Source organism: Lepisosteus oculatus, chromosome 22, assembly GCF_040954835.1.
Source record: "Lepisosteus oculatus isolate fLepOcu1 chromosome 22, fLepOcu1.hap2, whole genome shotgun sequence".
Classification (NCBI taxonomy): domain Eukaryota; kingdom Metazoa; phylum Chordata; class Actinopteri; order Semionotiformes; family Lepisosteidae; genus Lepisosteus; species Lepisosteus oculatus.
The window spans coordinates 13706933-13732349 of record NC_090717.1 but is presented as its reverse complement, the minus strand read 5'-3'; the positions used below and the strand labels follow the sequence as shown (position 1 = coordinate 13732349).

At 43.2% G+C, this 25417-nt stretch overlaps 1 protein-coding gene across 3 annotated transcripts in view; it reads left to right on the top strand.

Annotated features, from left to right (window-relative positions):
* Positions 1-23261, top strand: part of LOC102684961 (rasGAP-activating-like protein 1) — a 62777-nt gene extending 39516 nt beyond the window's left edge. For all 3 annotated transcript variants that reach the window (XM_069182225.1, XM_069182224.1, XM_069182226.1), the window contains 11 exons: positions 1256-1320; positions 2052-2164; positions 3920-4112; positions 7022-7159; positions 10714-10858; positions 15323-15495; positions 18348-18485; positions 18618-18753; positions 19602-19722; positions 20893-20972; positions 21642-23261. In XM_069182225.1, coding sequence (XP_069038326.1) covers positions 1256-1320; positions 2052-2164; positions 3920-4112; positions 7022-7159; positions 10714-10858; positions 15323-15495; positions 18348-18485; positions 18618-18753; positions 19602-19722; positions 20893-20972; positions 21642-21790 — 1451 coding nt within the window. In that variant the 3' untranslated portion in view covers positions 21791-23261. The remainder of the gene's footprint in view (positions 1-1255; positions 1321-2051; positions 2165-3919; positions 4113-7021; positions 7160-10713; positions 10859-15322; positions 15496-18347; positions 18486-18617; positions 18754-19601; positions 19723-20892; positions 20973-21641) is intronic.
* Positions 23262-25417: the final 2156 nt, after the last annotated feature.

Here is a 25417-nt window from a genome sequence, read left to right as displayed (position 1 = left end):
TATGCAAAAATAATACCCAGGAATAAAAGTTGAAATTCTATTCTTTTGCTTCACATTATTTATTTGATGTTAAATACAAATTTTATTAATGCCAGCAAAAAAAGAAATCTGTTCACTTCGCCCCAGTGTATTTGCACAAGTTTAGCTTTTTTCCTGAAGAGTGGTTTGGTTGCCGTCGCTATAGGGATACGGCAGGCGGTGGTGGCCATGGCAACTCGCTGTAATGAATGAAGAAATGTCTGATGTCAATGGGTCTCAGTTACGTATTGTGCAGTACAGTATGTCAGCAGCAGATAGTGAGATGGTGTTGGTGCTGGGGTGGGGAGAGGAGATTGCCCCTCGTGTTTTCCATGGGAACACAGATTTGCATCTGAAGCAAAGAAAACAGAGAAGTAGGGAGATGGTAGGTCTTGAGTTACCATAGAAACACAGGGTGGAAATTTTAAAGTAGATTCTCCATAACATTGAGCCAGTGGTCCTAGTTCTCTGCCTAAGTGACATTAGGAGGTAAAGTCCCCTTAAAGTCCTGAAGCAGCTTGTTGTATTTAGTGGCCATGGTTTAGCCTGACATTAAGGGAGGGTTTTACAAATTCAGTTCACAAGCTGCTTGTAGGGCTGCTTACAATTAAACAGTGAAAACTGTAGTTTGAATTTTATATATTTTCTCAGAAAGGGGGTTTAATTGTCACTGTTAAGGTTTAACTAGACCAATTTAACCGAAAATCGAAAAGCATAACTGAAGCAGATGTTGTTTTAAGAGACTTGAGGAGCTTGACATGAGAGACACGGGACAAAGAGGTCAAGTTCACCAGATACAGTAAAGCTCTATAAATAATATGCCCAGATGTTTTCTCCTTTGTTAAACTCCAGAGCTCCCATAATAACACGTTTCTGCCCAGTACTGTATGCCTTTGGGCTGTGGGAGGCAGCCGAAGCTGGGAACCTATGGGAACACGGGGAGAACATGCAGACTCCACACAGACAGATCTGGAGCTGAACCCCGGGCCCCAGTGCCGCCCAGGAGTGATCCCTGCCCAAGTCAAATAGTCACTGTGAACACAGAGGAGACATACATGCAAACGGCAACCTTGCAGAAAAGGCCGGCGTAGCCTTCTGCATCCTGCTGGTCCCCAGGAGTACTGGCTGCTGTTGTCACCATGGGCAGGGCGGGGCCGTGCAAACACAGCATATCTGGGGAGCTTGTTTTTTATTTGTGTGATGAAGACTGATTGTCCTGCTGTTCTCTGTTTCCTAGCGGATCCCAACACTCTGTTCCGGTCAAATTCCTTAGCTTCAAAGGCGATGGAGCAGTTTATGAAGGTTAGTTTGTGTGTCTTCCTCGCGGGTGAGCTTCCTTGTTTCATTGCTTGAGTGGTGGAAGACCTGGATTATAATGGTAGCCTGAAATTGATGCTTGTTTCCAGATGGGCCGTTATCCTGGTATCTTTAGGAATAGCTCTATCATATCTGGGGAAGCACTCCTGTCAGATTGGCCCAGGATTCAAAAACTGACTTTTTGTTTTGGCCAGATGTGTAATAAAATATTAAGTGAATTTGTGATTCTTAACTTCTCTGTTCTCAAATTACCTGTCCTGTCACTTGTCACATTGCTGGGGAACTTTGCCTCACATTTTCTCTCTTTGTGAGCATGGTGTTACAAAGGAGCGCACTGAAATATTCTATTGTCAGATGCAAGAAGTGCTCACCATTGACAAAGCCTCCATTAGCAGCTCTCCATCTCTTGCATTTGTCTTATGCGGTCCCAAAGAACCATTTCAAGTGTTTAAGATGCAAATTAATCAATATCATCCTTCACTTTGTATCACATGGTTATACTATTTTTTTGTGATATGCATATATAGGATGTTCTCTTTGCCTTGCCAGTACTCTGCCAGTACCCTCTTGAAACAAGTGGGCAATGACCTATATGTAGGGTTTTGACTCTACAACGCAAAGTGTCTCTTTTCCCTCGCTTAGCTTAGCCAGTGAAACACACTGTGAAAGCAGGTTTCTCCTGAGGCGTCTAACCTGTCTCGTGGTTTCTGCTACAGGCTGTGGGGATGCTCTACCTGCACGAAGTCCTGAAGCCCATTGTGAACCGCATCTTCGAGGAGAAGAAATACATTGAGCTGGACCCATGCAAGATAGAGCTGAACCGCACGAGGTAAAGCAGACAGCAATTTACACTACACAGAATTTCAACAGGAAAACTGTAACAGAGAGATGTCCACACACTGTGAAAACATGCTGCCACCTCAAATCAGCAAGCTCTTGTCCTGCGCAGCTCCTCTAGTGTCTGTATACATCATGCTCTTATTTGTCTTTGTACCTGCATCCAATACATGCATTACACTGACCGGCCAATGTGTTAAAAACTGCACTTTAAAAATATTGACGGACCCTGCGCACAAGTGCTGTCTGGGAGTTGCTCAGCTGGGGATTACCCGTTGTAACTGGGCAGAGTAGCATTGGCTTCCAGCTGTAATGAGAAGATTGAGCTCTATATAAAGGAGGCTGTTGGCCTGCAGGAAGACGTCTGTCTCCGTTGTGCCCAGCTCTGGCTCAGGTAGGACACTGATTGCTGGTTTTCATCCCAGCTGGGTTCTGAATCTCCAGTGGTAATTGCTAACCTAATTGAATACTTTCGTTGTTTAGATTTTTATTAAACTTGCTTCAATCCTGGTCAATCGTGAATGTCAAAGATAGCTCTCGTCAGGGGCACAATTTCTAACAGCTACATAATCTAAACCTTTCTGCATCTTCTCCTGGCTGTGCTGGCTATTATTTTTACCTGGGACAGTACGTTGGGAAGGGCATCTGATCGAGGTGTAAACAATACTTCCTACTGTATGTCTTTGCTTTAACTGAACATCTGAGCACTGTTCGCCTTGCTTGGGGATTGAACTTAGTTTCAAACACAAGTCAAAAGAGTGATAATTTGCAAGTAAGTGACACCCTGGCTTCCTGTGGGTTTGCTCAAGTCACTGTGCATTCCGAAGCCTTGTTACTGCGCATCTGAGAAAGAAAAAAATTGTGGGAGGTAGTTGCTTAGCAACCAGGAGGAACCTTATCCTCTTGGGAATATCAGTGTTTTATCTGAGATACGTATCACTACCCCAGTTGCCCCCCCCTTCCCTGCTTCTGCTGAATTAACCCCTCCTGACGTGTTTTACACCCTCCTGAATCGCAAAGAAACAAATGCTATGATCCACTAAAACACTACAATACATATGGAATTCCCTGAATTTATTTTTCATAAACTCTTTCGGTGTTTGTTATTGCCTTTTTGAAAATGATGGACTTCCCAGTTTTCCATATTCACATTTTCTTCCACATCCGTCTGCTTCATCATCTACCTTGGGTGGGCCCTGCTGGTACAGAACGCCACTAGGAAAGTATTTCAAGCCACATCTACTCTCCCTTGAAAACAATACAAAAATCCATTTTCGAATCATTTCTTCCAATTCGGGGTCGCGGGGGAGCCGGAGCCCCTCCCAGCAAGCAGTGGGCACAAGGCAGGTACACCCTGGGTGGGACGCCAGTCCATCGCAGGACACCCACGCACAACAGGCACACACACTCACACAAGGGCCAGTTTCTCTGGAAGCCAGTCAACCGATCAGTATGTCTTCAGACTGCCGGGGGGAACTGGAGCACCCAGGGGAAACCCATGTGAGCAAAATCCACCTGATCTGCCACTGGAGGGGCTCCAGTGCTGTGAGGCGGCAGTGCCACCCATCACACCACCATGCCTCTCACCTCTCAGGGTGGAATCAGATGGGGACCTCCAGGAAAGACCTTGAATGGTTAGGTGGCAAATGGCTTGGAGGAGCAGAATAGATTTGCGTCACCTGTGTCCTGCTGTGCAAGAGGCAGTTCTACCTGACCTGCCATGGGCTTGCCTCTGTCCTCCATCCAGGCGCATCTCTTTCAAAGGCTCCCTGTCGGAGGCCGAGGTGCGGGAGAGCAGCCTGGAGCTCCTGCAGGCCTACCTGTCTGACATCATGGCCTCCATCATGAGCTCAGTAGCCCAGTGTCCTCCAGTCATGAGGGTGGCTTTCAAGCAGCTGCACAAGAGAGTGGAAGAGCAATTCCCAGAGCCAGAGAACGAGGTGAGAACTGCGCGTAGACGGGACCTGGTTTGCTTTTGGTCTCTTTCTCTCATGCATGATCTCAAACTGCCCTCTGCCTTGTTAAAGTGAGCACCGCTGCAGTTTGTGTCAGGCTCTTATAGTAAGATGCACAAGCTCAGGCCAGCAGATGCCACCAGGTATTTATGAAGGTTTTTTCTTTTTGTTGCGTGTGTCCTGATGTTACCACAGTGGAACATGCCCCCATTAGCCTGAGTCCTGCGATCTATGGCATTTCCACAGTAATGGCTGCCTGTTCTAAATTCTGAAGGCTCTGAGTTTATGGGTCTCACATGGTGTAGCCAACTGTAGCTGTTGTCGTGACCCGGACTCAAGGGGGTCTGGGTCAATCGGGAATATTCCTGTCAACTCACAGGACTGGCGCAGTCTGGTGCAGCAGTTAGATGGACTCTGACATGGGTCCATTGCCATCTGCCCCATAAGGTCATAGTGACTTAACTCTGCACTGTACGATTCAACGCGGGGAAGCGAGCCACATTGTTTCCTACATGTACTCGGCCTGTCAACATGTCCTATTTCAATTTCATTAGGGCAATGAGCCAGCAGGTCGTGATGAATAATTATCAATGGCAGCGCACTGGTTAGCAGTGCTTCCCCGCAGCACTGGGGCCCTGGGTTCTACTATGGACCAGGGCGCTGTCTGTGTGGAGTTTACACACTTCCTGGGTCCATGTGAGTTTCCTCTGGGTGCTCTGCTTTCCTCCCACAGACCAAATACATGCAGGTAGTTTAACGTCCTTCTGGGACGACAGGCCAGGCAGTTTTTGTGTGTCTCTGCGTGTCCTTGGAGGATTTATCCTGCCTTGTGCCTGCTGCTCGCTGGGACAGGCTCCAGCTTCCCCAGGATCCTGAACTGGAAGAAGCTGTTAGAATATTGATGGATATGGGTTCTATTTCATTATATACTGCCCTATAAAATAAAACCTGGCATACAGGTGTTTTGCAATTTTGTTCTTCTGTAGTTGGTTTTGTAATTTTATTGTGTGCATGAAATCAGAACACGAAAACAGCATGTTTTGGAACAGCCAGAGGTTTCTAGCTGTGTAAAAGCCAGAAAATTGCTGAAAGAATATTTTTCTTGATTACTTTAATGTGCAACACATCCATTTAAAACAGAGCCTGAAGTCACAGTTTCTGAAATGCACAGTCTCACAGTCATTGAAGATGTCATGTTAAAATGTCAAGGAAAACAGAATCAAACTACACCAAAGATTTTGAGAGCACACCACATTAACACCAGGACAAGAAAGATCTCAAATGGTTACTGGTGTCAACGGCAAACTGTCATATTAACTGTATCAAAGACATTTGTGAGTTAGTTCTATGCAATAGAAGATTGGAAAATTACTGAACACCTGGAATTTAATTTCTGTGCTCACGTACTCTGTTGTGCATGCAGAATTCTATGCAGAAATCAATGAGGTCATGAGAAACTATAATAAATGCTGTTAATGGAGAGGAGTACAAGAGAAGAGGATCTGTGCCACTGTTATATCTGTCCCATTGTCTTGCATATGTTTCCTCCCTGATTCATCGTACGCACCTCTGCGTTACACCACGACACGAGGAAATGCTTAGCACCAGGGCTATAATTAACTCCACTCATTGTGTACTGAACTGGCAACAGAAGGCTGTGGGCAGTTTTCAACAATGGTGTCAGGACACCTTTAAATAGGAGCGCTCAGAGATGAAAAGTCCCCATTATCTCCTCAGCCCATTCAGGAAAAGCTCCACGCCACGATTCTTCATTGCCAGTGGAATATGAATGAGCTGCATTTCCATTAGTCTGGGACTCCATTGACAAGCCTCCTGGCTTGACTCACCAGCCAGTAGAAAGTGCCATGAAGATTTCAAAGTAAAAGAGCCAATCTCTTAGATCCTTAGGCCTCTGCTAATTGCTGCTTGGCTTTATCATGCTTAAAACAGTTCTGTCCATTTCTGGACCAACTGCTAAGACCAACTGCCACATTAGTGCTAGAAAATGTTTAGCAAAAATACTTTCCATACTTACAGTTGAGTTGTTCAATAAAACTATATACAGAAATATAGATCTAAATACTAGTAGTAGCAGTATTTAAAATGCAAATTTTAAGTCCAGTTATTTGTAAGGTCCAGTTACAAATAATGGGCAGAAACATGTTGATCAAAGGTATAATTGAAACTCATCTAAGTTATAAGTTATAAGATCTGCCTTTACAGCAACATAACTACTTACAGTGCTCAACTAACTGAAATGTGACTGACATATCCCTGCAGCGATGGAGTTTTTGTCCTTAGCCTTCTCTGCACAGTAGTAGTTCCTAAGTAATGTCAGCACAGGAGCACTGTGCGTGACTTGTGCTTGGCATAGGTTTTAGCTTAAAAAAAACCCTGTTAGTCATCAATCTGTATTGCTCTAACAGTGAAATATAGAAACGTGTACAAATACACATGTGAACACACAGATCGGATACACCAAACGGGATTTACTAAGAGCTTGTGTGGTGAGACTCATGGATATTTAACAACTTGCCAAGTAATTAAGTTGCACCGAACAGGAAGTAAAAAGTGAGTGATCCTTCTCCCTCAGCGCACGCAGCACATCGCCAGTGTGTGAGATCAAAGCATTCGCCTTCCTAGAAGAAAGTAGTTTCAGGGCTTAGATGATAGAGTCACAGCAACCCCTGAAGACAAGAGTGAGGTCATCCTTTAAAAAACACATGTACAGGGCGCTGCTCTTGATGAGTATATATGGCTGTACAGTATCTGCTTTGTTTTATGTCTGGTGTTGAAGTATCCCTGCGGCTTTATATCAAAGAAGCAGATCTCTGTATGAAAGTAAATGCTGCTTCAAGCACTAGGTCTGCTCCCTCCCTCCCTCTCTGTTTCAGGATGTGAAGTATCTCGCCATCAGTGGGTTCTTCTTCCTGCGCTTCTTTGCCCCTGCCATCCTGACGCCCAAGCTCTTCAACCTCAGGGACCTCCACGCAGACACGCGCACTAGCCGCACCCTGCTGCTCCTGGCCAAGGTATGCCCACTCGCCCTGGGCACTGCACCCACACTCTAACGCACTGATGCACTGATGCCAGCAGCGAAGACGCTGGTGTTCGCTTCCACATACGGTTAACCTTTCACCTCAGTTGGTCCATTTCTCATCCACAAAGGCACACGCACCCCTGTCCACAGGGGAGTAATCAGTGTTTTCCAGCATCCTATAACTTTCTCCCGATTACATTCTCCTTCCTAACATGTTGTCACAGTGTGAAAAGAGAGATACGAAAGTCAGTGCTTATATCGTATATCAGCCAGGCTCAGGTGAATTCCTGCTGCCCTGTCAGTCTGAACAAATATAAATACAGTATATCCACCCACTTCATCCCAGACACGAGATAGCTAGAGCCTATCCTGGCAAGCAATGGGCACAAGGCAGGATACATCCTGTATGGGACACCAGCCATCTCAAGACAGACAGACAGACAGACACACACACACATTCACACCAGGGCCAGTTTTCCCAGAAGCCTATTAACCTCATACTATCTCTTTGGACTGAGGGAGGAAACTGGAGCACCCAGGGGAAACCCACACAAACACTGGGAAGAACATACAAATACAAATGTCAAGCAGACAGCACCCCGGGTCTAGAATTGAACCCAGGGCTCCCAGCACTGCGACTCGAGGCAGCTATGCTAATTACTGCACCACTGTACTGCCCACAAATATATTATATAAAATAAAAATTCAAACTTTCAGTTAAAACAAAGGCAGCTTCTTTTCTCTACCACATATATATTCAGATGAAAAACTCATTAGTATGTACACCAAGGATTTTATTTCCTGCAAATTGAAGCTGGTAAGAGGTTACTAAAAAAGTAAATATTTTTTTATTTTTACTTTATACTCATTTCAAGACTGTTCTATACATTACGAAGAACATTTGGATTTATTGTTCTGATGTATTGCATATTTTATAGGGTATCTGTGCTAAGCACATTTGCAATTTTAACAGGACTTTTAGAAGCCGCCTAAATATTCCCATTTATAACTGTGCTGTTCTATCCTGACAATTTTCATGATTTTGGCATGTTATTCTTTAGAATCCTTGATTAGTTATATAAAGCATCTTAAATTTGATTAATAAAATCATAGTACAAATCATTGTAGTTGAAATCCTTATTCAAGTAAGGGTCAATATTTAATAGTGAAGATGGTTCAGGTGCTCAGTTTCCACGATATGAATATTGTTATCACTGGTATTTTTAAATGTGAAAAACAAAATACAGACAAAAGCAGACAAGGAATAAACAAGGAATACTGTACATACTAAAGTTGAAGCAGATGAATTCTGATCAATTGATATTCCCAGTTTCCTCGGTGAGGTACTATTCAATCTGTTATTTAAAAACAACAAAGGGGGAAATTTTTAAGAGCTGGAAATAGGTTTGGTGTGTTTTTTAAATAATTCCTCTTCAATCTTTTGACATTTCAGTTGAAAGAACAGGTTTTCCCCTAGACTCGCTGAGTAAAAGCTTGTGTCTTTCACTGCGTCATTTCATTCCAGAGCCCTTCTGCAGAGCGGGGACAGTTAGATGTCACTCACCTGCAGATGGGAGCTGTCTGCGGTTCTGAAATCCTGTTGCTATGCGTCTGAAACAGAAAAGTTCTATTTTTACTCAATCCGCCTGGGATTTCAAAGCACGGCCGGCGAGTGTGAAATGGAAATGGGGTTCTTCCCCGAACTGCTGGCCGTCCAGGTGTGGGGAGGACAAAGGGGTCTCGTGTCCATCTCCTGGTCTCCTGGGACATGTGGGGGATCTTTTTCATCCGCTGAGAGTTGGGGGGCGGGGGGGTGGAGAGGAGAAGAGGTAACAGATTGAAAAAGAGAATGAAAGGTTAACAGAAAATACAATCAATTCTTATTTCAGAAAACGGGAGATTACTTGGTTTGTGTCAGTTTGTGTTTGGTTTGCGAAAAATTTAGAGTTCTTCAGAAAACCACATCTCAGTCATCCAAGTAGCAGTGTGGTGGAGAAGAATTTTCTACATTTTAGTGACAAGTTTTAATCAAAATAATTTCAGCTTTTAAATTACATATGTACAAATAAAATACAAAAATTAAAGATCTTGTATCTTAAATTTTATTTTTAATGGCCATATGGAAATACTATTATATGAAAAAATATCAAATTGAAATAAAACTTACTGGCAGCATAAAGGTAGAAAATAAAACTATATGCCTATTAAATTACTGTTACAGCAACATTAACATTAACATAACTTTAGTTTTGCTAGTTGTTAAACTTGAAAGTGCTGTTTTCAACAAAACTGATATTTTGTAGATAAACTGCTAACTTGTGGATGTTCTGTGCTTTTTTCTTAGGCAAGAAAACAGCTTTGTTTTTAGATACAGTAGCTGTGGGTTTTTAAAAGGCCTTTCAAAATAAGGAGATATAGGTCAATATATATATTTATCAGCTCAGATAAAAAATGACACAAATGATTAAAGTGACAAGCGTGACTGTCAGCACAACATCTATTTACAGTGCAGCTCTGGGGATGGCTCTGTGGCTCGGCTATTAACGGTACACACAGTAATATCTTAACAGGACCACCCAACATGGAAGGCACAAATAATTTATTGAGAGAGCCAGGAGTGTATTAATACCAGGTTGCTGTGTGGAGCTGGAAGGGATTTTGTAAAAATAAATCCTTAAATGTAAAAGCTTTTTTTTATCTCTTTTGTCTTGGGATAAACAGTTGCAAATTAATCCAATAACACAGCAAGGATTATTTACACTGTCTTCTTCTCCTGTGTTTAAATTTCATGCATCCTGTTGAATTATTCTTGGATTACTGGATTTGTTTCTGCTTTAATTACAGAGGCTTTTCAAATGTTTCCCTAAAACTGGAAGTGTAGAACTGTGCTGGAGATATAAAGCACTGCTGTACAGTCTTCTATTTATGCACCACGTATCCACCAATGGGCTAATGATTGTGATATATTTCCTAAATCTACTGTACTGTTTTTTTAGGGGGAACAGCTGGTCAGCATCACACATAGCAGTATAAAAAGATCATATAATAAGTCAAAAGAAATCAAATCACAAGCGAATTCCCATCCTATGAGCACTCCTTTAAGAGCCACAGCCTTTTTAAGATGAATATTCATTTGCTTTAGGTAAGATGAGTCTTTAACTCACATTTATACATAGACTTTACATAGAATAAATACTAATCATACTTGCTTGAGTTTTAAGAATTAGTGTATTATATACAAGTTCCATGCCCACTCATTTTGACATTTATGCAAACTGTGGAAATGGCTTTCTGTTTGATGTTGAAGGCTTGAAGTAATTAAATAGTGTTACAGTGCAAAGTGATCTTCCTTTTAGCAAAACAAGTGAGTTCCGTACCTTGTCAAAAGAAGGGAGATTCACAGGACACATGAAAATGGATCCTAGGGGATGTGTTTCACTTCTCCTGTGAGTGTTGCAGCAGGACAGATCATGAAGGATGCTCATTGGTCAGCTTCTTCATCCTGGTCCTCTGGGTTGTAACTACATGACTCTTGTGCTCCGGCAGGCAGTTCAGAGTATTGGGAATCTGGGGCTGCAGCTGGGCCATGGAAAGGAACAGTGGATGACCCCCCTGCACCCCTTCATCCTGCGCAGTGTGGGTTCTGTCAGGGACTTCCTGGACAAACTCATCGACATCGACAATGACAACGGTGAGTCACACACACCCCGCCAGGTTTGCATGTCGGAATTATGCTTGTGGTGGCTTTAGCAGCACAAGAACTGTTACTGTCAGAATAAGGTTGAGCTGAAAAAGGTGTCCATGCCTGTTTTTCCAGTTTCATAGTTCTGCAGGATTTCTGTGTCAGTATTTTTCATGTATGTTTTAGTTCAGTTTTATGTCTTGGCATTATGTCACAACAACAGCTCCTGTACAGCACAGGGAGAATGGGAAAGGACAGGCATGCTCCTCCAATCTACCCACCCCTCTGAGCCAGTCATCCTTCCACATGCTGCAAGCTCCACTGTATCTTATAGGAGAGTTAGTTCTGATTGGAGGAGCATGGCCTCTCTCAGTGATGTCACTGCAAGCAACCAGGAAGTCGCAGGAGTCACTGTTTCCTGTGAGAAACCCTAGTTAACCCTAGCCCTGGTCTGCGTTAGGGTCAGGATTAAGGCTGGAATGCCTGAAATACCTAAATGTACTCCATCTGAATTCTAATCCAAAGCTTAAATCTATACATATCATGCTTTGATGCTATAATGCACCCAGGTACATATTAGCGGTTTCAAAACTGAGAGTGACATCATTAACCTCAAGAATGGACTTAAGAAATCATCAAAGGTACCAGCTGTGTCAAATTTACCAAGATCTCATTCCTCAGGATTTTATTTAGAGATATTTTCCATCATGGCTGTATGTTGCCTAATTGAACCAATTTGCTCAGTCACACACTTTTTTTTAACCTTCAGCATTTTAAATCCTTTATCAATTTGCCAGTGAAGTTTTAATCTGGCAGGGCTCTGTGTACTGTACATTAAACACCTCTGTGTTACCTCGTTATTTTTGTAATTTCCATCTAAGTCTAAAAGCATCGTAGACTCTATCAACACCTTCACTAGGCAACTGATAACTGGAAGTGGTATTTATAAGGAGTGTTTTGATCAATGTCTCAGCCTCACAGCAAATTAGACTTAATGTTAAACAAACAGACATCACAGCCCACCCCCACTTCTGGTCACAGTACCTAAAAAGGCATGCTCTTCACAAGGCGAAATAAGGCTCTTGACTGCTTATTTTTAGTAGGTTTTGTAAAGAAGGATGTCATTGAGGGATGCTCTGCTTATTCTTATTTCATGATTTTTATCCTCTAGAAATATGTATTATAGGTAGCATCCACATTTTGGTATCTCTTTGCACCCTCATGGAACATCAGTCAATGAGAGAGTTCTAGCCATCTTTAAATCCCCAACTGTTGAAGATGTGAAAGAAGCGCAGCTGAATGCTCATTTGCTGAGCTGGGCTAAGAACGGGAGAAAGCAGACGAGCTGAAAGCCAGAAATGCCTCTGGCAAATAACAGCCTGTCAATCAGTAGCCTTTTGCGGCACTCTTCCTGTTATTCACTTAGGCCTGGGAAGATTCCTGATCTCAAGATATTTCGTAAAGTGACCGTTTTTCTTTCCAATTTTCTGGAAATTGGATTCTGGGTCTCACTGGCCTGCAGTAACAAGAGGTAGAGTGAAGAAGAACCATGATCCATGACTGACATTATGGCTGTCCGAATGTCAAAGTAACACAAGGAGCAGAGCTCACTGAGGCGTTTGTCTTTGGGCAAATCATATTAAAACCAGTATCAGGTTGCTGTAAAAAGTGAGTCTGTGGCAGAACGCCCTGCTGCTTATACCGGTGTCATTTGCTGGTGCCAAGTTATTATTGAATTCCCCACAATAGGCTGCCTGTCAAATATTAATGTCAGGCTAGGAGCTGATACTCTGCCTCCGAGATGCTGGGGTGAAGGCCACTCATCTGCGCAGCCAACAATCCTAACAACACAGAAGAGGGAGCCCATTCAGCCTCAACTAGTGTTACATGTCTTTTGGTGTAGCTGCTGCAGAGCCATTGTGTCCATGTAGGTACAAATTAGTCCTCCTAATTAAATATCGCTTTCTAATCCTGCCTCTCATCTGCAAAGCCAATTTCCTCCAGAGGAGCGAAACCTTAAAAAAATAATTTAACAACTGATAGTTGATATGGAGGGGGAAAAGCAGTTCACCCTTTTCTTAATAACGTGTGAAAAGATAAGACACTCACAGGAATGTACAAGAACATCCAGTGCCTTTGCTAATTGAGCCACTCAGCAGCTGAATGTTGCAATAATTGTGAGTGCTATTTGTAGAATCCATCCATTTTCTAACCACTTCATCCAGGTCATAGCTGCAGGGGAACCAGAACCTCAGCAAGCAACAGGCTCCAGGCAGGATACACCTGGACGGGACGCCAGTCCATTGCAGGGCACACACAAACACACACCAGGAATGACTTAACCCAACAGTATGTCTTTGGACAGTGAGAGAGAGAGAAAGCGAGCCAAACTGGAGGGTATGTAGGTCACCTGAGGGAAACCTAAGTGAACACAAACTCCATAGGGGTAACACCCCAGCTCCAGGACTGGACCCAGGGCTCCAGTGCTGTAAGGCAGTAGTCCTAACCACTGCTCCACCATACCACTCAAGTGTAGACTCCTACCATCTTATATCAAGGCACTGCATACTGTACAAGGCCAAGCTGTGAGACGATTACCTGCTTGTATCTGCTCCTTAAGAAGCATCACGAGTCACAACAAGTGTGATGTCTTGTGATGCATATGTATTATCTCCCTGCCAAAGTGACATATTTTAACATGGCTGGGCTTTTGTATGAAAAAACTTTTTATCTTTCTGTGTACTTTTTTTTACATTTGGTATAGATAGGATTTTAGTTAGAGCTATTTTTATTTATCAGAAACATTAATTTGGAAAGATAATGATGAAAGTCTTCAGGCCTGAAATATACAAGAGTGTTAAACTTCACTTCTGGAGGTTCTGGAGGCTGTCCCAGATTCTGTTAATTGATTGGTCTAATGAGCAGATTACACGAATAGTTGCACAAATCTTCACATTAAAAACCATGAAAGAGGTGTTAAGTTGACCAATGCATTAATCCCCCCATCTGTTATCAGAAAAGCCCTTATTTCTGGTGAAAGTAATTTCAAGCAGGAGTATATCTGGAAGCACAACCAAAGACCAGGACTGCAGGGTGACTCCACCCTTACAAGGTGCATACTGTACATACAATAACAGTTCCTCTCAAAAGAGCTTAGAAATGTCAAAAGCTTTATGCTATGAACATGGAACAATGTTGGAATAATTTACTGTACTTCTCCTGTTTTGGGCTATGATTGTTAGGATCAGGGTTAAAAAACCCGGTCATTAAGAAACAGTTTGGAGCAATGGTAAAGGTTCTAGACTCATAGAGATCTGACAGAGGGGATACACTAGTTATAGGGCAGAATGACCTATAACCTGCGAATGACAAAGGTCTCTTCGGGTTTCATATTGAAGGTGCTTAGAAAGTGCTCTCTGCGTGCCATAGAGCAAAATCTACCCATAGATCTTCATTTTTAACCAAGAAGACGAAGCAAAGTGACTGTCGCAGGTTCTTCCCCAGGCTTTGATCTGGGCCAGTTAATTACACTTTAAACATTAACAGTGTCAATAAAGTACATCTATATAGAAGTGTTAAATGTCGTTTTGTTTTGTGTTTTTCTGTAGACTGTGTTCTGCTCACACGGCGGAGTAGCTCCACCTTGTGTTAGTTTTAAAGAAGTACACTTGGTAATGACTGCGTTTGGAACATACACATTTCTCACATGTGCACATCAACTTACTGTATGTTACATCTCTGGAAGAAATCTGGCTTCACCTGTCCTATTATCAGTTACTGTAAAACATTGTTTAAAACAGTGTGTTAGGAGTTTCCCAAAGATGCAATATAAGGTTACAAAACAGCTTCTTATCCTTTGATAAAAGAAGTTAAAGATAAAAGAAGAATATGAATTCTTGAATTCATATTACAATAATGCTTATGTACTCCTCTGTGTTTCTTGCGTCTAAAAACTATTGAGAGCAAATTCCACACCTCTCAAATGTTAAAATCTGTGACATTTTTATTGTGGAAACAGTGTTGTTTTGTGAGAAAAGTAGCATCTTTCACATCTGGGTATCCGCATTCCAGTAAAATCTTCTGTGATGATAATGTACTGATCCCTAGGTTTGTATTATTTTCCATTCACATTATCCTGCCCTTTTTGTTTTGTGTACCATGAACAAGAACAGCACAGTTCTTTGTAATTCTTTTAAAGCAGAATTTGTATATTGAATATATGACCTCCCATTTCATATCTATGTCACCCAAAGTTAAGCTAAAGGTTATCATGCTTTAAGTTCTTTAATTCAACAGTATTTGCTCTAAAGAAGCACAGTTGGCTTTGGTGTTACGGCACAACACAAACATACCTGGGAAGATATGAAGCTCACCAGGTAGGGTAAGTTCCCGACAGGGCCTGGACTCCTGTCCCACAAAGCACTGGGACAGCACTGTTGTTCACAGCATGTGAGCTCTCTGTTGCCCCTGCAGTGCCGGAGGCTCACCAGCGAGCGGTGTTCCTGCCCTCGGTGACGGTGAAGGAGGGTTACCTGCACAAGCGCAAGGCCGAGGGGGGGCAGCTCCTGCCCCGCTTCGCCTTCAAGAAGCGCTACTTCTGGCTGAGCAGCGAGGCGCTCTCCTACGCCAAGACTCCGGACTGGCAGGTTGGTCGGCCCCCGTTTCTGTTTGTTATCTTGGGGCTTGATCTCCAGTAGTCCAGTAGCTGGCATCAGTCCACAGTCCTCTATTGCCCCCAGGTCTTTAGTTTTCCAGCCTTCAACCCACACTGGCCGGGATAACTTCTGCACAAGCTGAATCGTTTTTTTCCAGTCCCAAGTGGTCTGCTGAGAACTGAAAATAATGTTATTGCACGGCACACTACACATTTATGAACAAATGCATCTTTCAAGAAGTCACAAACCCCAGCCAAACAGGCTGAGGAAGAGACGCTCACTTTCACATGTTCATCCATCCACCCATTTCCTGATCACTTTCAGGGTCGTGGTGGCTGGAGCCCTTCCCAGCAAGCAACAGGTGCACAGCAGGGTTCCACCTGGATATAACGCCAGTCCATCACAGGGCACACGCAGCCACAGACACAAGCACGTCCACTCTCACACTAGGGCCAATTAATTCACCAATATATAACCCACATAAACATGAGAGCATTCAAACTCCACAGACAAGCCTGGCAGACCTGCCAGACCCCAGGTATGGCATCGAACCCAAGACCCCAGCGCCGTGGGGCAGCAGTGCTGACCACTGTGCCACTCTGCCTCCCTTCATATTTTCAGTGCAAGAGAATTTCACACTCCACTTTGGTATTCAGAATGATTTTGCCACACCTCCCTCTGCTATGATCTTCCCAGGGGCACAGTCATTACATGAAATGTACTCCCTAGGAATAATCTCACACTGGTCAGCTTGCACTGGACCTGTTCTTTTAACAGCTGGGTACCTTTACAGCACCTTGTTGATGACGTAAGGCACCAATGCCTGATGATACATCCCCCACACTTGCTTGTAAAAATGTTAGTGACTCAACAATGTTGTCCAAATGATGAGGACAGCGTCCATCCGCTTGCGTGTTACACCAGTTTGTAGCACTTACCAATATGTTCCATCTCGCCTACCCACACTGGACCGTGTCCAAAATGCTGACTGGTAGCTGCTCACACCAATTGATATGACACACTTCACTGGTCCAATGAAACATGCTTTCTCAGGCCTCCTTGTATCACCCTTTCTGCCAAATAATATTGATCCATTTTCATACTGTCCTGTCCAGACCACCTCATGTCACAGCTATAGTCCATAAATATCGATTACAATCCATCCCTCCCTAGAAAGCCACTTAATCCCGTCAAGAGTCACAGCAATAAACACTAATGAAATGTGTAAATATATTACACCCATAACAGGGAAAATTCATTTGATAATATATTTTATTAAAAAAACATTATGTACACATAATTGATGCCATTTATGACACTAGAAACACTAATGTGAAGCAAGTTTAGTAACAGTAGAGACACATATTGCCATTTCTTGTGTCAGGGGATCCTAGTGAAAGAACTTGATATAACCATTCTTGATGCTAATTCTACCTCTGTGCAACTGTCTAACGGCTTCCATGGAAGGTTTAGAGCTACCTTTGAACTCCTAGCTAGTGAGCAAAGCTTCAGAGCTGTGAGATTTTAACACACCCCTGACCAAGAAAAAGACAAAGTCTCAAATTTACCCAGCAAAAATGCTGCCCATGGAACGATCACATTTCAGCTGGCTAGCAAGACACTTGCCAAAACCTTTGGCCTCTTTCAGTCTGTTGGTTCATTAATTTATTTCCTTTAAACCCAGAACCTCAGTAGCAGGAGGTAATTATCTATAGCAGCCCCTTTTGTTAACGAGCTGCTCATTTGCAAGGAAGCTTTTTCCTCGACAAAGGGGAGTGATGCGCCGAATGATAAGGGTGGTGCTTTGCACAGGGCACGTTCTTTTGTGCCCCAGAATAAAGGAATGGATGTTCACATGCAATAAATCATGCAGATATTCCTGCGATGTAAATCAAGCCCGGCAGCCTCAAAGCAATCGCCTCCCTCCTCCCCCAGCTCTGGAAGTGAGCCTGATTTGCACATTAAAGTGCCTTGCATTTCCTCCTGATGTTGAGGCACATACTGGGACACATCTCATTAAAGCATTGCTGCACTTGCACCTTCTGCTTTGGACAGTCTTTCACTGGCAGAACTTTTGAGTTTTTCAGTAGTCTGAGCAGCTCCTCATCGCCTTTACTAAACCACTGTGAATGAAACATTGAGTGACGTGGAATGCTTCAGTTTAGGATTTGCACATTAGGTGCAGGCTTTGTGCTCTTTCCTTAAAAGACTGAACGTTTTCCACAGATGTGAATCCACACACCACATTATTACATGCCAGTGTGAACTGTGGAATTCACAGTGGTTATGGGAGTTTGGTTGTGGAATTCAGCCCATCACAGAATGCTTCACTGCACTAGACATGTTAACATCCCTCAAGAAAGGCCACAGAAAATGAGGATCATCTGTTTAACATTAGGGTGACATTTAATTATGCTTATATAGTACTTTTCATCCCCAGGTTTTTTACCTACAGGAGAGGTACCCACTTCATCCACCACTGAAGCACAGCACCTAGTTTAGGGACTTACACACCAGCAGCCCCATTATACAGCAGATCCAGTGGAGAAATGAGAAATTACTCTACCAGAGGGAAAATATTAAAGAAGAACTTTTAATTGTCCCGATTGCACAAGCCCAGAGCAGCATTTAGCCCGGAAACCAGGGCACTACTGCTATTTGAGAAAGTTCCATGTGACCATTAATGACTAGATAGTCAGAACATCTTTTTAACATCATATCATAAGGATGGCCACCTAGCCTAGCCTTCCCTTTGACCTCCAGGTACCACAGGTACTATCGATTAGGCAGTGTCCTGACTAATAGGTTAGAACAATTAACGTGAGCCTGTCTGTCTCTCCCAGGTTCGCTCCTCCATCCCTATCCAGCGCATCTGTGCTGTGGAGCGGGTGGACGAAAATGCTTTCCAGCAGCAGAACATGATGCAGGTCATCACTCAGGACAACGACGGGCAGCTCCACACCATGTACATCCAATGCAAGGTGACTTGTTAGTTTGCCTGCATGAACAGCAGTTTGAAAACCATCGGTTTCAGCACACAGCTATGGTAGAACTTGTGTGACAATGGCTCCTGGTCTGAGTCCAACCCAGTGAGCATCTGTTCCTCTCTGCAGAATGTGAATGAGCTGAACCAGTGGCTGTCGGCCATTAGGAAGGCCAGCATCTACAATGAGCGGATGCTGCCATCCTTTCACCCAGGAGCCTTTCGCAGTGGCCGGTGGACCTGCTGCCTGCAGAGTGACAGGACAGGCAAGGACCAGCTCCCTGTCTCTCAGTGTCTCTCAGTCTGGGAAATATCACTCTCCGCAGAGCGCAGGAACCTCATCTGTAGCCCTGTAGGACTGTAGAGTCTATTCTGGAAAGTCTGGTAATGGGTGAAGACAAATCTAACTTTTCAGGGATGACATTCATAAGCAGCACATTTTGTTGAGGTATGAGGGTCTTCACAAAGGGAAGATCTCTTTAAGGGGCAGAATTGTCAGTTTGCTCTTGAACGGGCTCTAGTTCTATGAAGAGTGTGATTGCTCTTCCAAAAATAGAGGATGAAGCTTTAAACCAACTGACTTTTCCAAGCTGCCTTATTATATAAGCCAAAATTGTATAGGTATGTATTTATGTGAAATGGTCCCCTTTAACCTAGCATTGTGGCAATGGAGGACCTACAGTACATACATGAATACATGAGGTCTCAGTAACCTGAAAAACAATCTGTTGGAAATTGTGGAACAAGGATCTGAGGCCTGACCAACCCTGGAGTAAATACAGCACCTTCCAATCCTGATTTAATCTGTTACCTTTTTAACCTAATGCAGGGTGATGTGGGATTCTTCCTTCTAACCTCTGTTCATAAAGGAAAGCAAACTGTGCTTTCCCTGTCTGCACATATTTCCACACCAGACTCCTGCAGAGCCATCTGACACAGGGTGCTCAGAGACACTGCTTTGTTACAGTTTCCTATATGGCATTATTTTTAGGTAGTCAGCTTAGGCGGACAGAGTTAATGTATTTTTGGTCCTCGTCCTTGGCAGTACACTTTTTTCTGATAGCAATGGGCGTCTGGCTTCCAGCTAAATGTCTGTCCCTTTCTTCTCTCTCAGTGCTGGGCTGCAGTCGCACCCACTCCGCTGTGACCCTGGGTGACTGGAGTGACCCTCTGGACCCTGATGCAGAGACACAGACCATTTACAAGCAGCTGCTGCAGGGCAGAGACATGCTCAGGTCAGTCAGCATGCATCCATATCCTGTACGGACCAATTCAGCTTTCTCTCATGCTTTAGCACTTCCTGTTATATCAGAAGGGGCAAAGAGACTTGGAGCAGACTGCAGCCATTTACGGGACCCCCCACCACCAAAATTATGAAGAGCTGCAATAATCCATCCATCCATCTTCTAACCATCCTATCCCAGCAAGCAACAGGTGCAAGGTGAAGACACCCTGGACAGGACGCCAGTCCATCACAAGGGGACGTACTCACACCAGGGCCAGTTCTTCCAGAGACCAGTTACCCTACCAGTATGTCTTTGGACTTTGGGAGGAAACTGGAGCATCGAGTGAATGAGGAAATATGACAGTGTTTTTGATCAGAGTGACAACAATGCTAACACCCAGATCAATTCCCCAGGAATAATCCATCATGCCAAGTTTAGCACATCCAGGTTGACCCCAGGCCATACGCCCAGCTCAGTTAACCAGCTGTTGCTGGTTATTGTTGCTATGCAGTTACTCTGAGTGTAGCTAGGCTCTGGTTATTTTTGCAGATACGTTGGAGAGCAAACAAGAATATTTAAGCAATGCAATTCCAAAATCCACCAGAAGAGGTCAGGGCTCTAGCAGAGAAGACGTTTCCCCTCATGCAGTAAAGGAGGAATTTGCCAGCAGATGGCAAAAAGATGGTGAAAAAAGTCTTCACAAAAACGGGAATCATGCCAAGAAGACGCAATTGATTTGTGAAACACTCCTGGGAAGTTAAATTGACTTGTTGTGTGTAAATGCTGTATTATATTTGGATAGAAAATTCCTACTGCTGATTTTTCTCAGACAGTAACCTGTTATGGACAGACTAACAGACAGGCACAGGCACTGAACTCTTTATCTGTACTGTAACCCAATGGGAACTTTCAAAGAAGTAATACCCCATTGAGTGCTCACAAGTCAATCACAAACTTTACTAGCATATTTCACAAAGGAAAGACAATCTGTAAGTAAAACAGGTGACTAGGCATTATTCATTTGTTACAATGTGGATGCATGGGTGGATTTTCCTTCTCCCTGCTTGCGCACACGACGAAACAACCATAAGGAAAAAGCAACCTGTCTTTGCATGTTCTCAAGTTTTCTGCAGACTGCTCTCTACGTATTTGCATGTGACTTGAGCCTTGTGATCCCAGGAAACAGTATCTGGAATGTGTGGACGCAGAGACGGCCATGGATGAGGAGGAGCGCAGACACAGCCCCCGCATGCCTCCAGGTAGGGCAGACGCAGCCGGGAGGACATCATTACGCATGGCAGCCCAGCAGCTGGGACAAGGATTCAGCAGCTTAGTTTACACAGAATGCTTAACTTTCTCGTTGCAGCACGTAGGTGGTGGCACCTTCTGTGAGTAGGAAGCAGGCAGCAGATACAGTATGTGTAGCTACTGTATATGTTGCAATGATATCAGTGACACATTGAATTAAATTGACATCATTGGCCACTATTACAGTTCGCAGTTGTATGATTTCAATGAAGAAAATGCAACAAATTTTTAAAAAGCTTGCAGCAGTGAGTACAGTCCTATTACCACATACTGTTGTCACAGCTAGGTGCTTGTAGACATTATGAGATGAGATGTATTTGGGGGAGCGTCGCTCATTTATTCCAGGACGAACTTCTGACACTGGCAGAACAGTCAGTGGCTGGACCGGCTGTCCTGTCTCCTGTGCTTTCAGATCGCTGTCCTGTCTGGTTAATTAATCTGACAAGGTGTACATGCCTTTGTCCCGGGCAGTCACAGCCGTGACCAGGAGGCACATTTTTATGGAGGGGCTTGTGATAGCCTGGAACCAGCTGCCTGCCATGTGTTCCCAGGCCAAAACTCAAGCTCACGTCTAAAAAATTCCCTTGCTCACCCTCACTCCGCGGATCTCTCTCCCTCAGACGGGGTGCAGCGGAGCCGCAAGTTCCACGAGCGCAGGATGGCGGCCGCCGCGCGACTGCTGGACGTCGTGCAGGACCTGGAGCGCGCTCACCTGGCCTTCGAGCGGCGAGAGAAGGAGGAAGCTGCCAACGAAATCCTGTCCCCCTAATTCTGCCCTCTTGGGAAAAGAGGTGGGGCCGTGGTGATGACATCACTCGCGGGAAGCCACACCTGTTTCCCAGCAGCCCCTGCAGGCAGGACTATCCCAGGTGTCCTTGGTGCCATGTCCCAGACTGATGCTTAAGATTGTGGGCTTGCCTGTCAGACAGTTGTCAAGTCTTTTAAAAAGCAAAGACAGGGAAGAGGGAGTTGCAGGCGCAAAACCCTCTCTCTGGGATGCTAGAAATGCACCTGACTCACAAGGGTCAGAGATTTTTTTTACAGGTGGCTAACAAAAAAAAAACTTAGTGCCTAAATTCAATGCAAAAGAGTACATCCTGAGACAGGAGCTATGCCACTGTGGGATTTAAACAGAATCAGACATTGAAATACCGAAAGAAGTCTGACACTGCACTCAAACTAGCACGGAGCTAGTCGATCCAGACTTCAAAATCAAAAACTATACACTGACAAGCAGCATAAAGGTTATACACTGGATAGTCCAAAAGCTTAAACAGTGTGGACTTACTTGAGCTTTCCTTGCACACACAAGGATTGTTTTATGGCAGAAGCTACTGTAGCTGAAGAGGGTTGTTTCAAACCGATTCTAGCTATTGGATTAGTATTTTCAGGTTTTCTGACACAGCTAATATCACAATGCATTTCAAAGGCAAGCCAGACAATACACATTCAATATACATTCTGACCAAAACATTAACCTTGGGAATTCTGGAAACAAAATGCAGCACGTCTTTCATGTAAGTGTCTAGATTTACCCTGCCTTTAAGGCCAGTTGATCGACTGTGCAGTGTGGAAACCCATTTCTTCTTCAACACAACTCTTTTGTAACTGCTATTGCCTTTACACTTGAAGATGTATCACAATGGCAAAGCCTAATGTAGCAGTTTTTTATTTTTAGTGTTCAAGTCTGAAGGAAGCAATTTGATAATTTGGGTCCAATTTCTTCATAAGTGTTTAGCTCTTTTTCTAGATCTCTTCATCATTCCTTCTCCTCCTCCTGGGGCCACTTGCCCCTGTCTCTCACTAAATGGCTTTAGCAGCTGCCAGTTTCCCTCTCTCCCTCACACCTGAAGAAGGCTCCTCGGCCGAAACGTTGCGTCATTATCTTTCTGCACTGAATAAACTTTTACCTGTTTCTTTGCAACCTATGTATACTGATGCAGCTACCTATTTGATACTTCATATAATATATATTACTATAAATGTAGTCATATATATTATACAATACTGTGCAGACGTTATGGATGCTTTCCATCTATTGACTGCTACGTTATTTACGTCTGCTTTATGTTTTTTACAATTTCCCTCTTTTGGTTGCTGAGGTATTTACGATATTTGCTTTATAATTGCTTAACACTTTAAATCTGATTACCAACATAACTTCAAGGAGTTTTGTTCTGACATCAATAGCATTTTGGCAAGTATCTCTCAGCACTTGTTTATAATTTTTAAATTTATAAATTGTTTATAATGAGCTTAACTTCATTTCCTGTTGGTTTGAACAGCATGTTCCTAATTATCATCTCCTGATCTAACAAGGAAGACTTTAAAACTCTTTTGCTCAACTGCAATTTTTTTCCACACTTTCAAAAACTATGGTCTAGCGAAAAACATGTAATTTTTCTTTGCAAATGCAGAAAATAGGTGTTTTTCTCCTTATTTTTAAAAAAAGGCCATCCTTTAAATTCGTCTTGATCTCTTATTTCATGGACTGTTGGTGGGAATTGTTTGTTTTTAATATTAATCTTTGGAATGTTTTTAAAACTACAACCAACTAAAACCAAGAATCCAGCCCCTAGTGGGTGTGAACTCGTGCCTGCCTGGCCTGTTTGCCTTCCGTTGCGGATGGGAATTTCAAGTGTAATTGCTAAATCAAGCTTTAGGGGGCACTGGTTTCACAGTTAAACAGACATTATCGATGGAAACTGTGCTCAGGAGGACAGTGGTGATTCATTTCCATGAAAGAAGGATGAGCTAGCGGGGCTCTGAACGGTCACAACAGGATGAAAACTATTGTCATGGATGAGGCCATCTCCAGCTGTTGTATGAATCTAAATAGTATTAAGAGGGACAAAGCAGCCAAAGGTGATGATTCATGATCTAAAGGCAGTACCTACCTTCTGTGTCTTCGCATCTCAAAAGTGTGGCTGATCCATCAATTGGGAACGTTGTACTTGCAACTCCACGCTGGATCCACCTCATTTTACCAAACTGGCTCGGAGCATCTGGCTCCATAGTTGAGGAAGTGTATTGTGGTACAGTACCCTGGCTCCATGTTGGCAATGAGCAAACGAGAATGTGTGCATTGCTACTTTCTCACCTGGAACGTGTGTTGTGGATTGGCCACGCATAGTGAGAAAAGAAAATTTTGGGGACTCTGGCTAAACCTTCATATAGGACCAAAGGCTTTTTGAATGCTAGCTCTCGCTTCCTCAGAGTTTGCTCTTTTCCAATGTCTTTTTCCTGAATTAAATAGACTTGATCAACCAGAAGAAGGATAAATCCAGACTTTCATCCTTATATGACAGCTGGGTCATACAGTAGTTGGTCAAAACCTTACTGTCTAAAAACCTGCAAGTCAAGAGAAGTCTATGGGAAATCAGTTGTACAATAAGTTTTTGTTAATATAAAGGTACATTCTCGTAAGAGCATGTCTAATATTTAGTCTTGTTTTGCTGCCTTATTGTTCAATGTGTGCAATTAAAAGAATGGTGTAAGTACTTTGTAGGTGGTTTATAGCAGACTTTGTCCCTGCTAGAGTGCTTTTGTAACTGCAAAGACATATATTTTACTGTGTGAAAACGATATGGCTTTTTGAATCAGCCATTATCTGGTCACATTGTGGAAAAAGAATGTCTGCTTCAGTCACCTCTAGTATATGTATAGGTTTCCACTCAAAACAGAGTTGAGCTTCAGTTGTTTCTAGACTGTCTGTCATAAACACAACAAGTTGCTTGTAAGTTGATTTGCTTAATTGGGCAACTGAGCAAACCTAGCGCCTAGCGCTAAAAAGCACTGTTGACAATGCACTCCAGTTGTTGCAGCATGGCCTTGTCTACCTCACTTAATGTATTTTGGGGATTCTTGTACAATATTGCAATTTGCTCATCTTCCTGGGAAACACTTTAGGCTAAACATTTTCAGCTTGCAGCAGATAATATTAGTGACGATGCATGCCACCTGGTTTTGTTATTCTATATGGGTTTTGTCCTGAAAGGCTTCGGTTAAACTCTGCTGGTGCCGCAGACACTTCACACTAATTTAGAAAGCCCTTGCATTGGTGCTGATGTTTCTTTAAGTGTTTTAAAAGTGCCCTGAACTTGGTTTTACATGCTCTTGGAAGTTACCAGTCAAAGATTGGTTTTGTAATGAAAAAGTGACATTTGACTCTAGCATTTTGTTTTTCAGAACAACATGTCAATGAAGAAGTTTTTAAACTATTTATTCTTCCCTGATAACCTTTCTCAAGAGGTCTGCTATAATGTATTTTACTGCAGCTTCCTTCTTATATAGTTGTGATTAATGCAGTGCCTTGTCAGGTTAGAATGAGTAGCCTTGACACACAGATAATATATCTGAAACAAAACATTGGGCACTAGACTGAGCAGATGTGCTC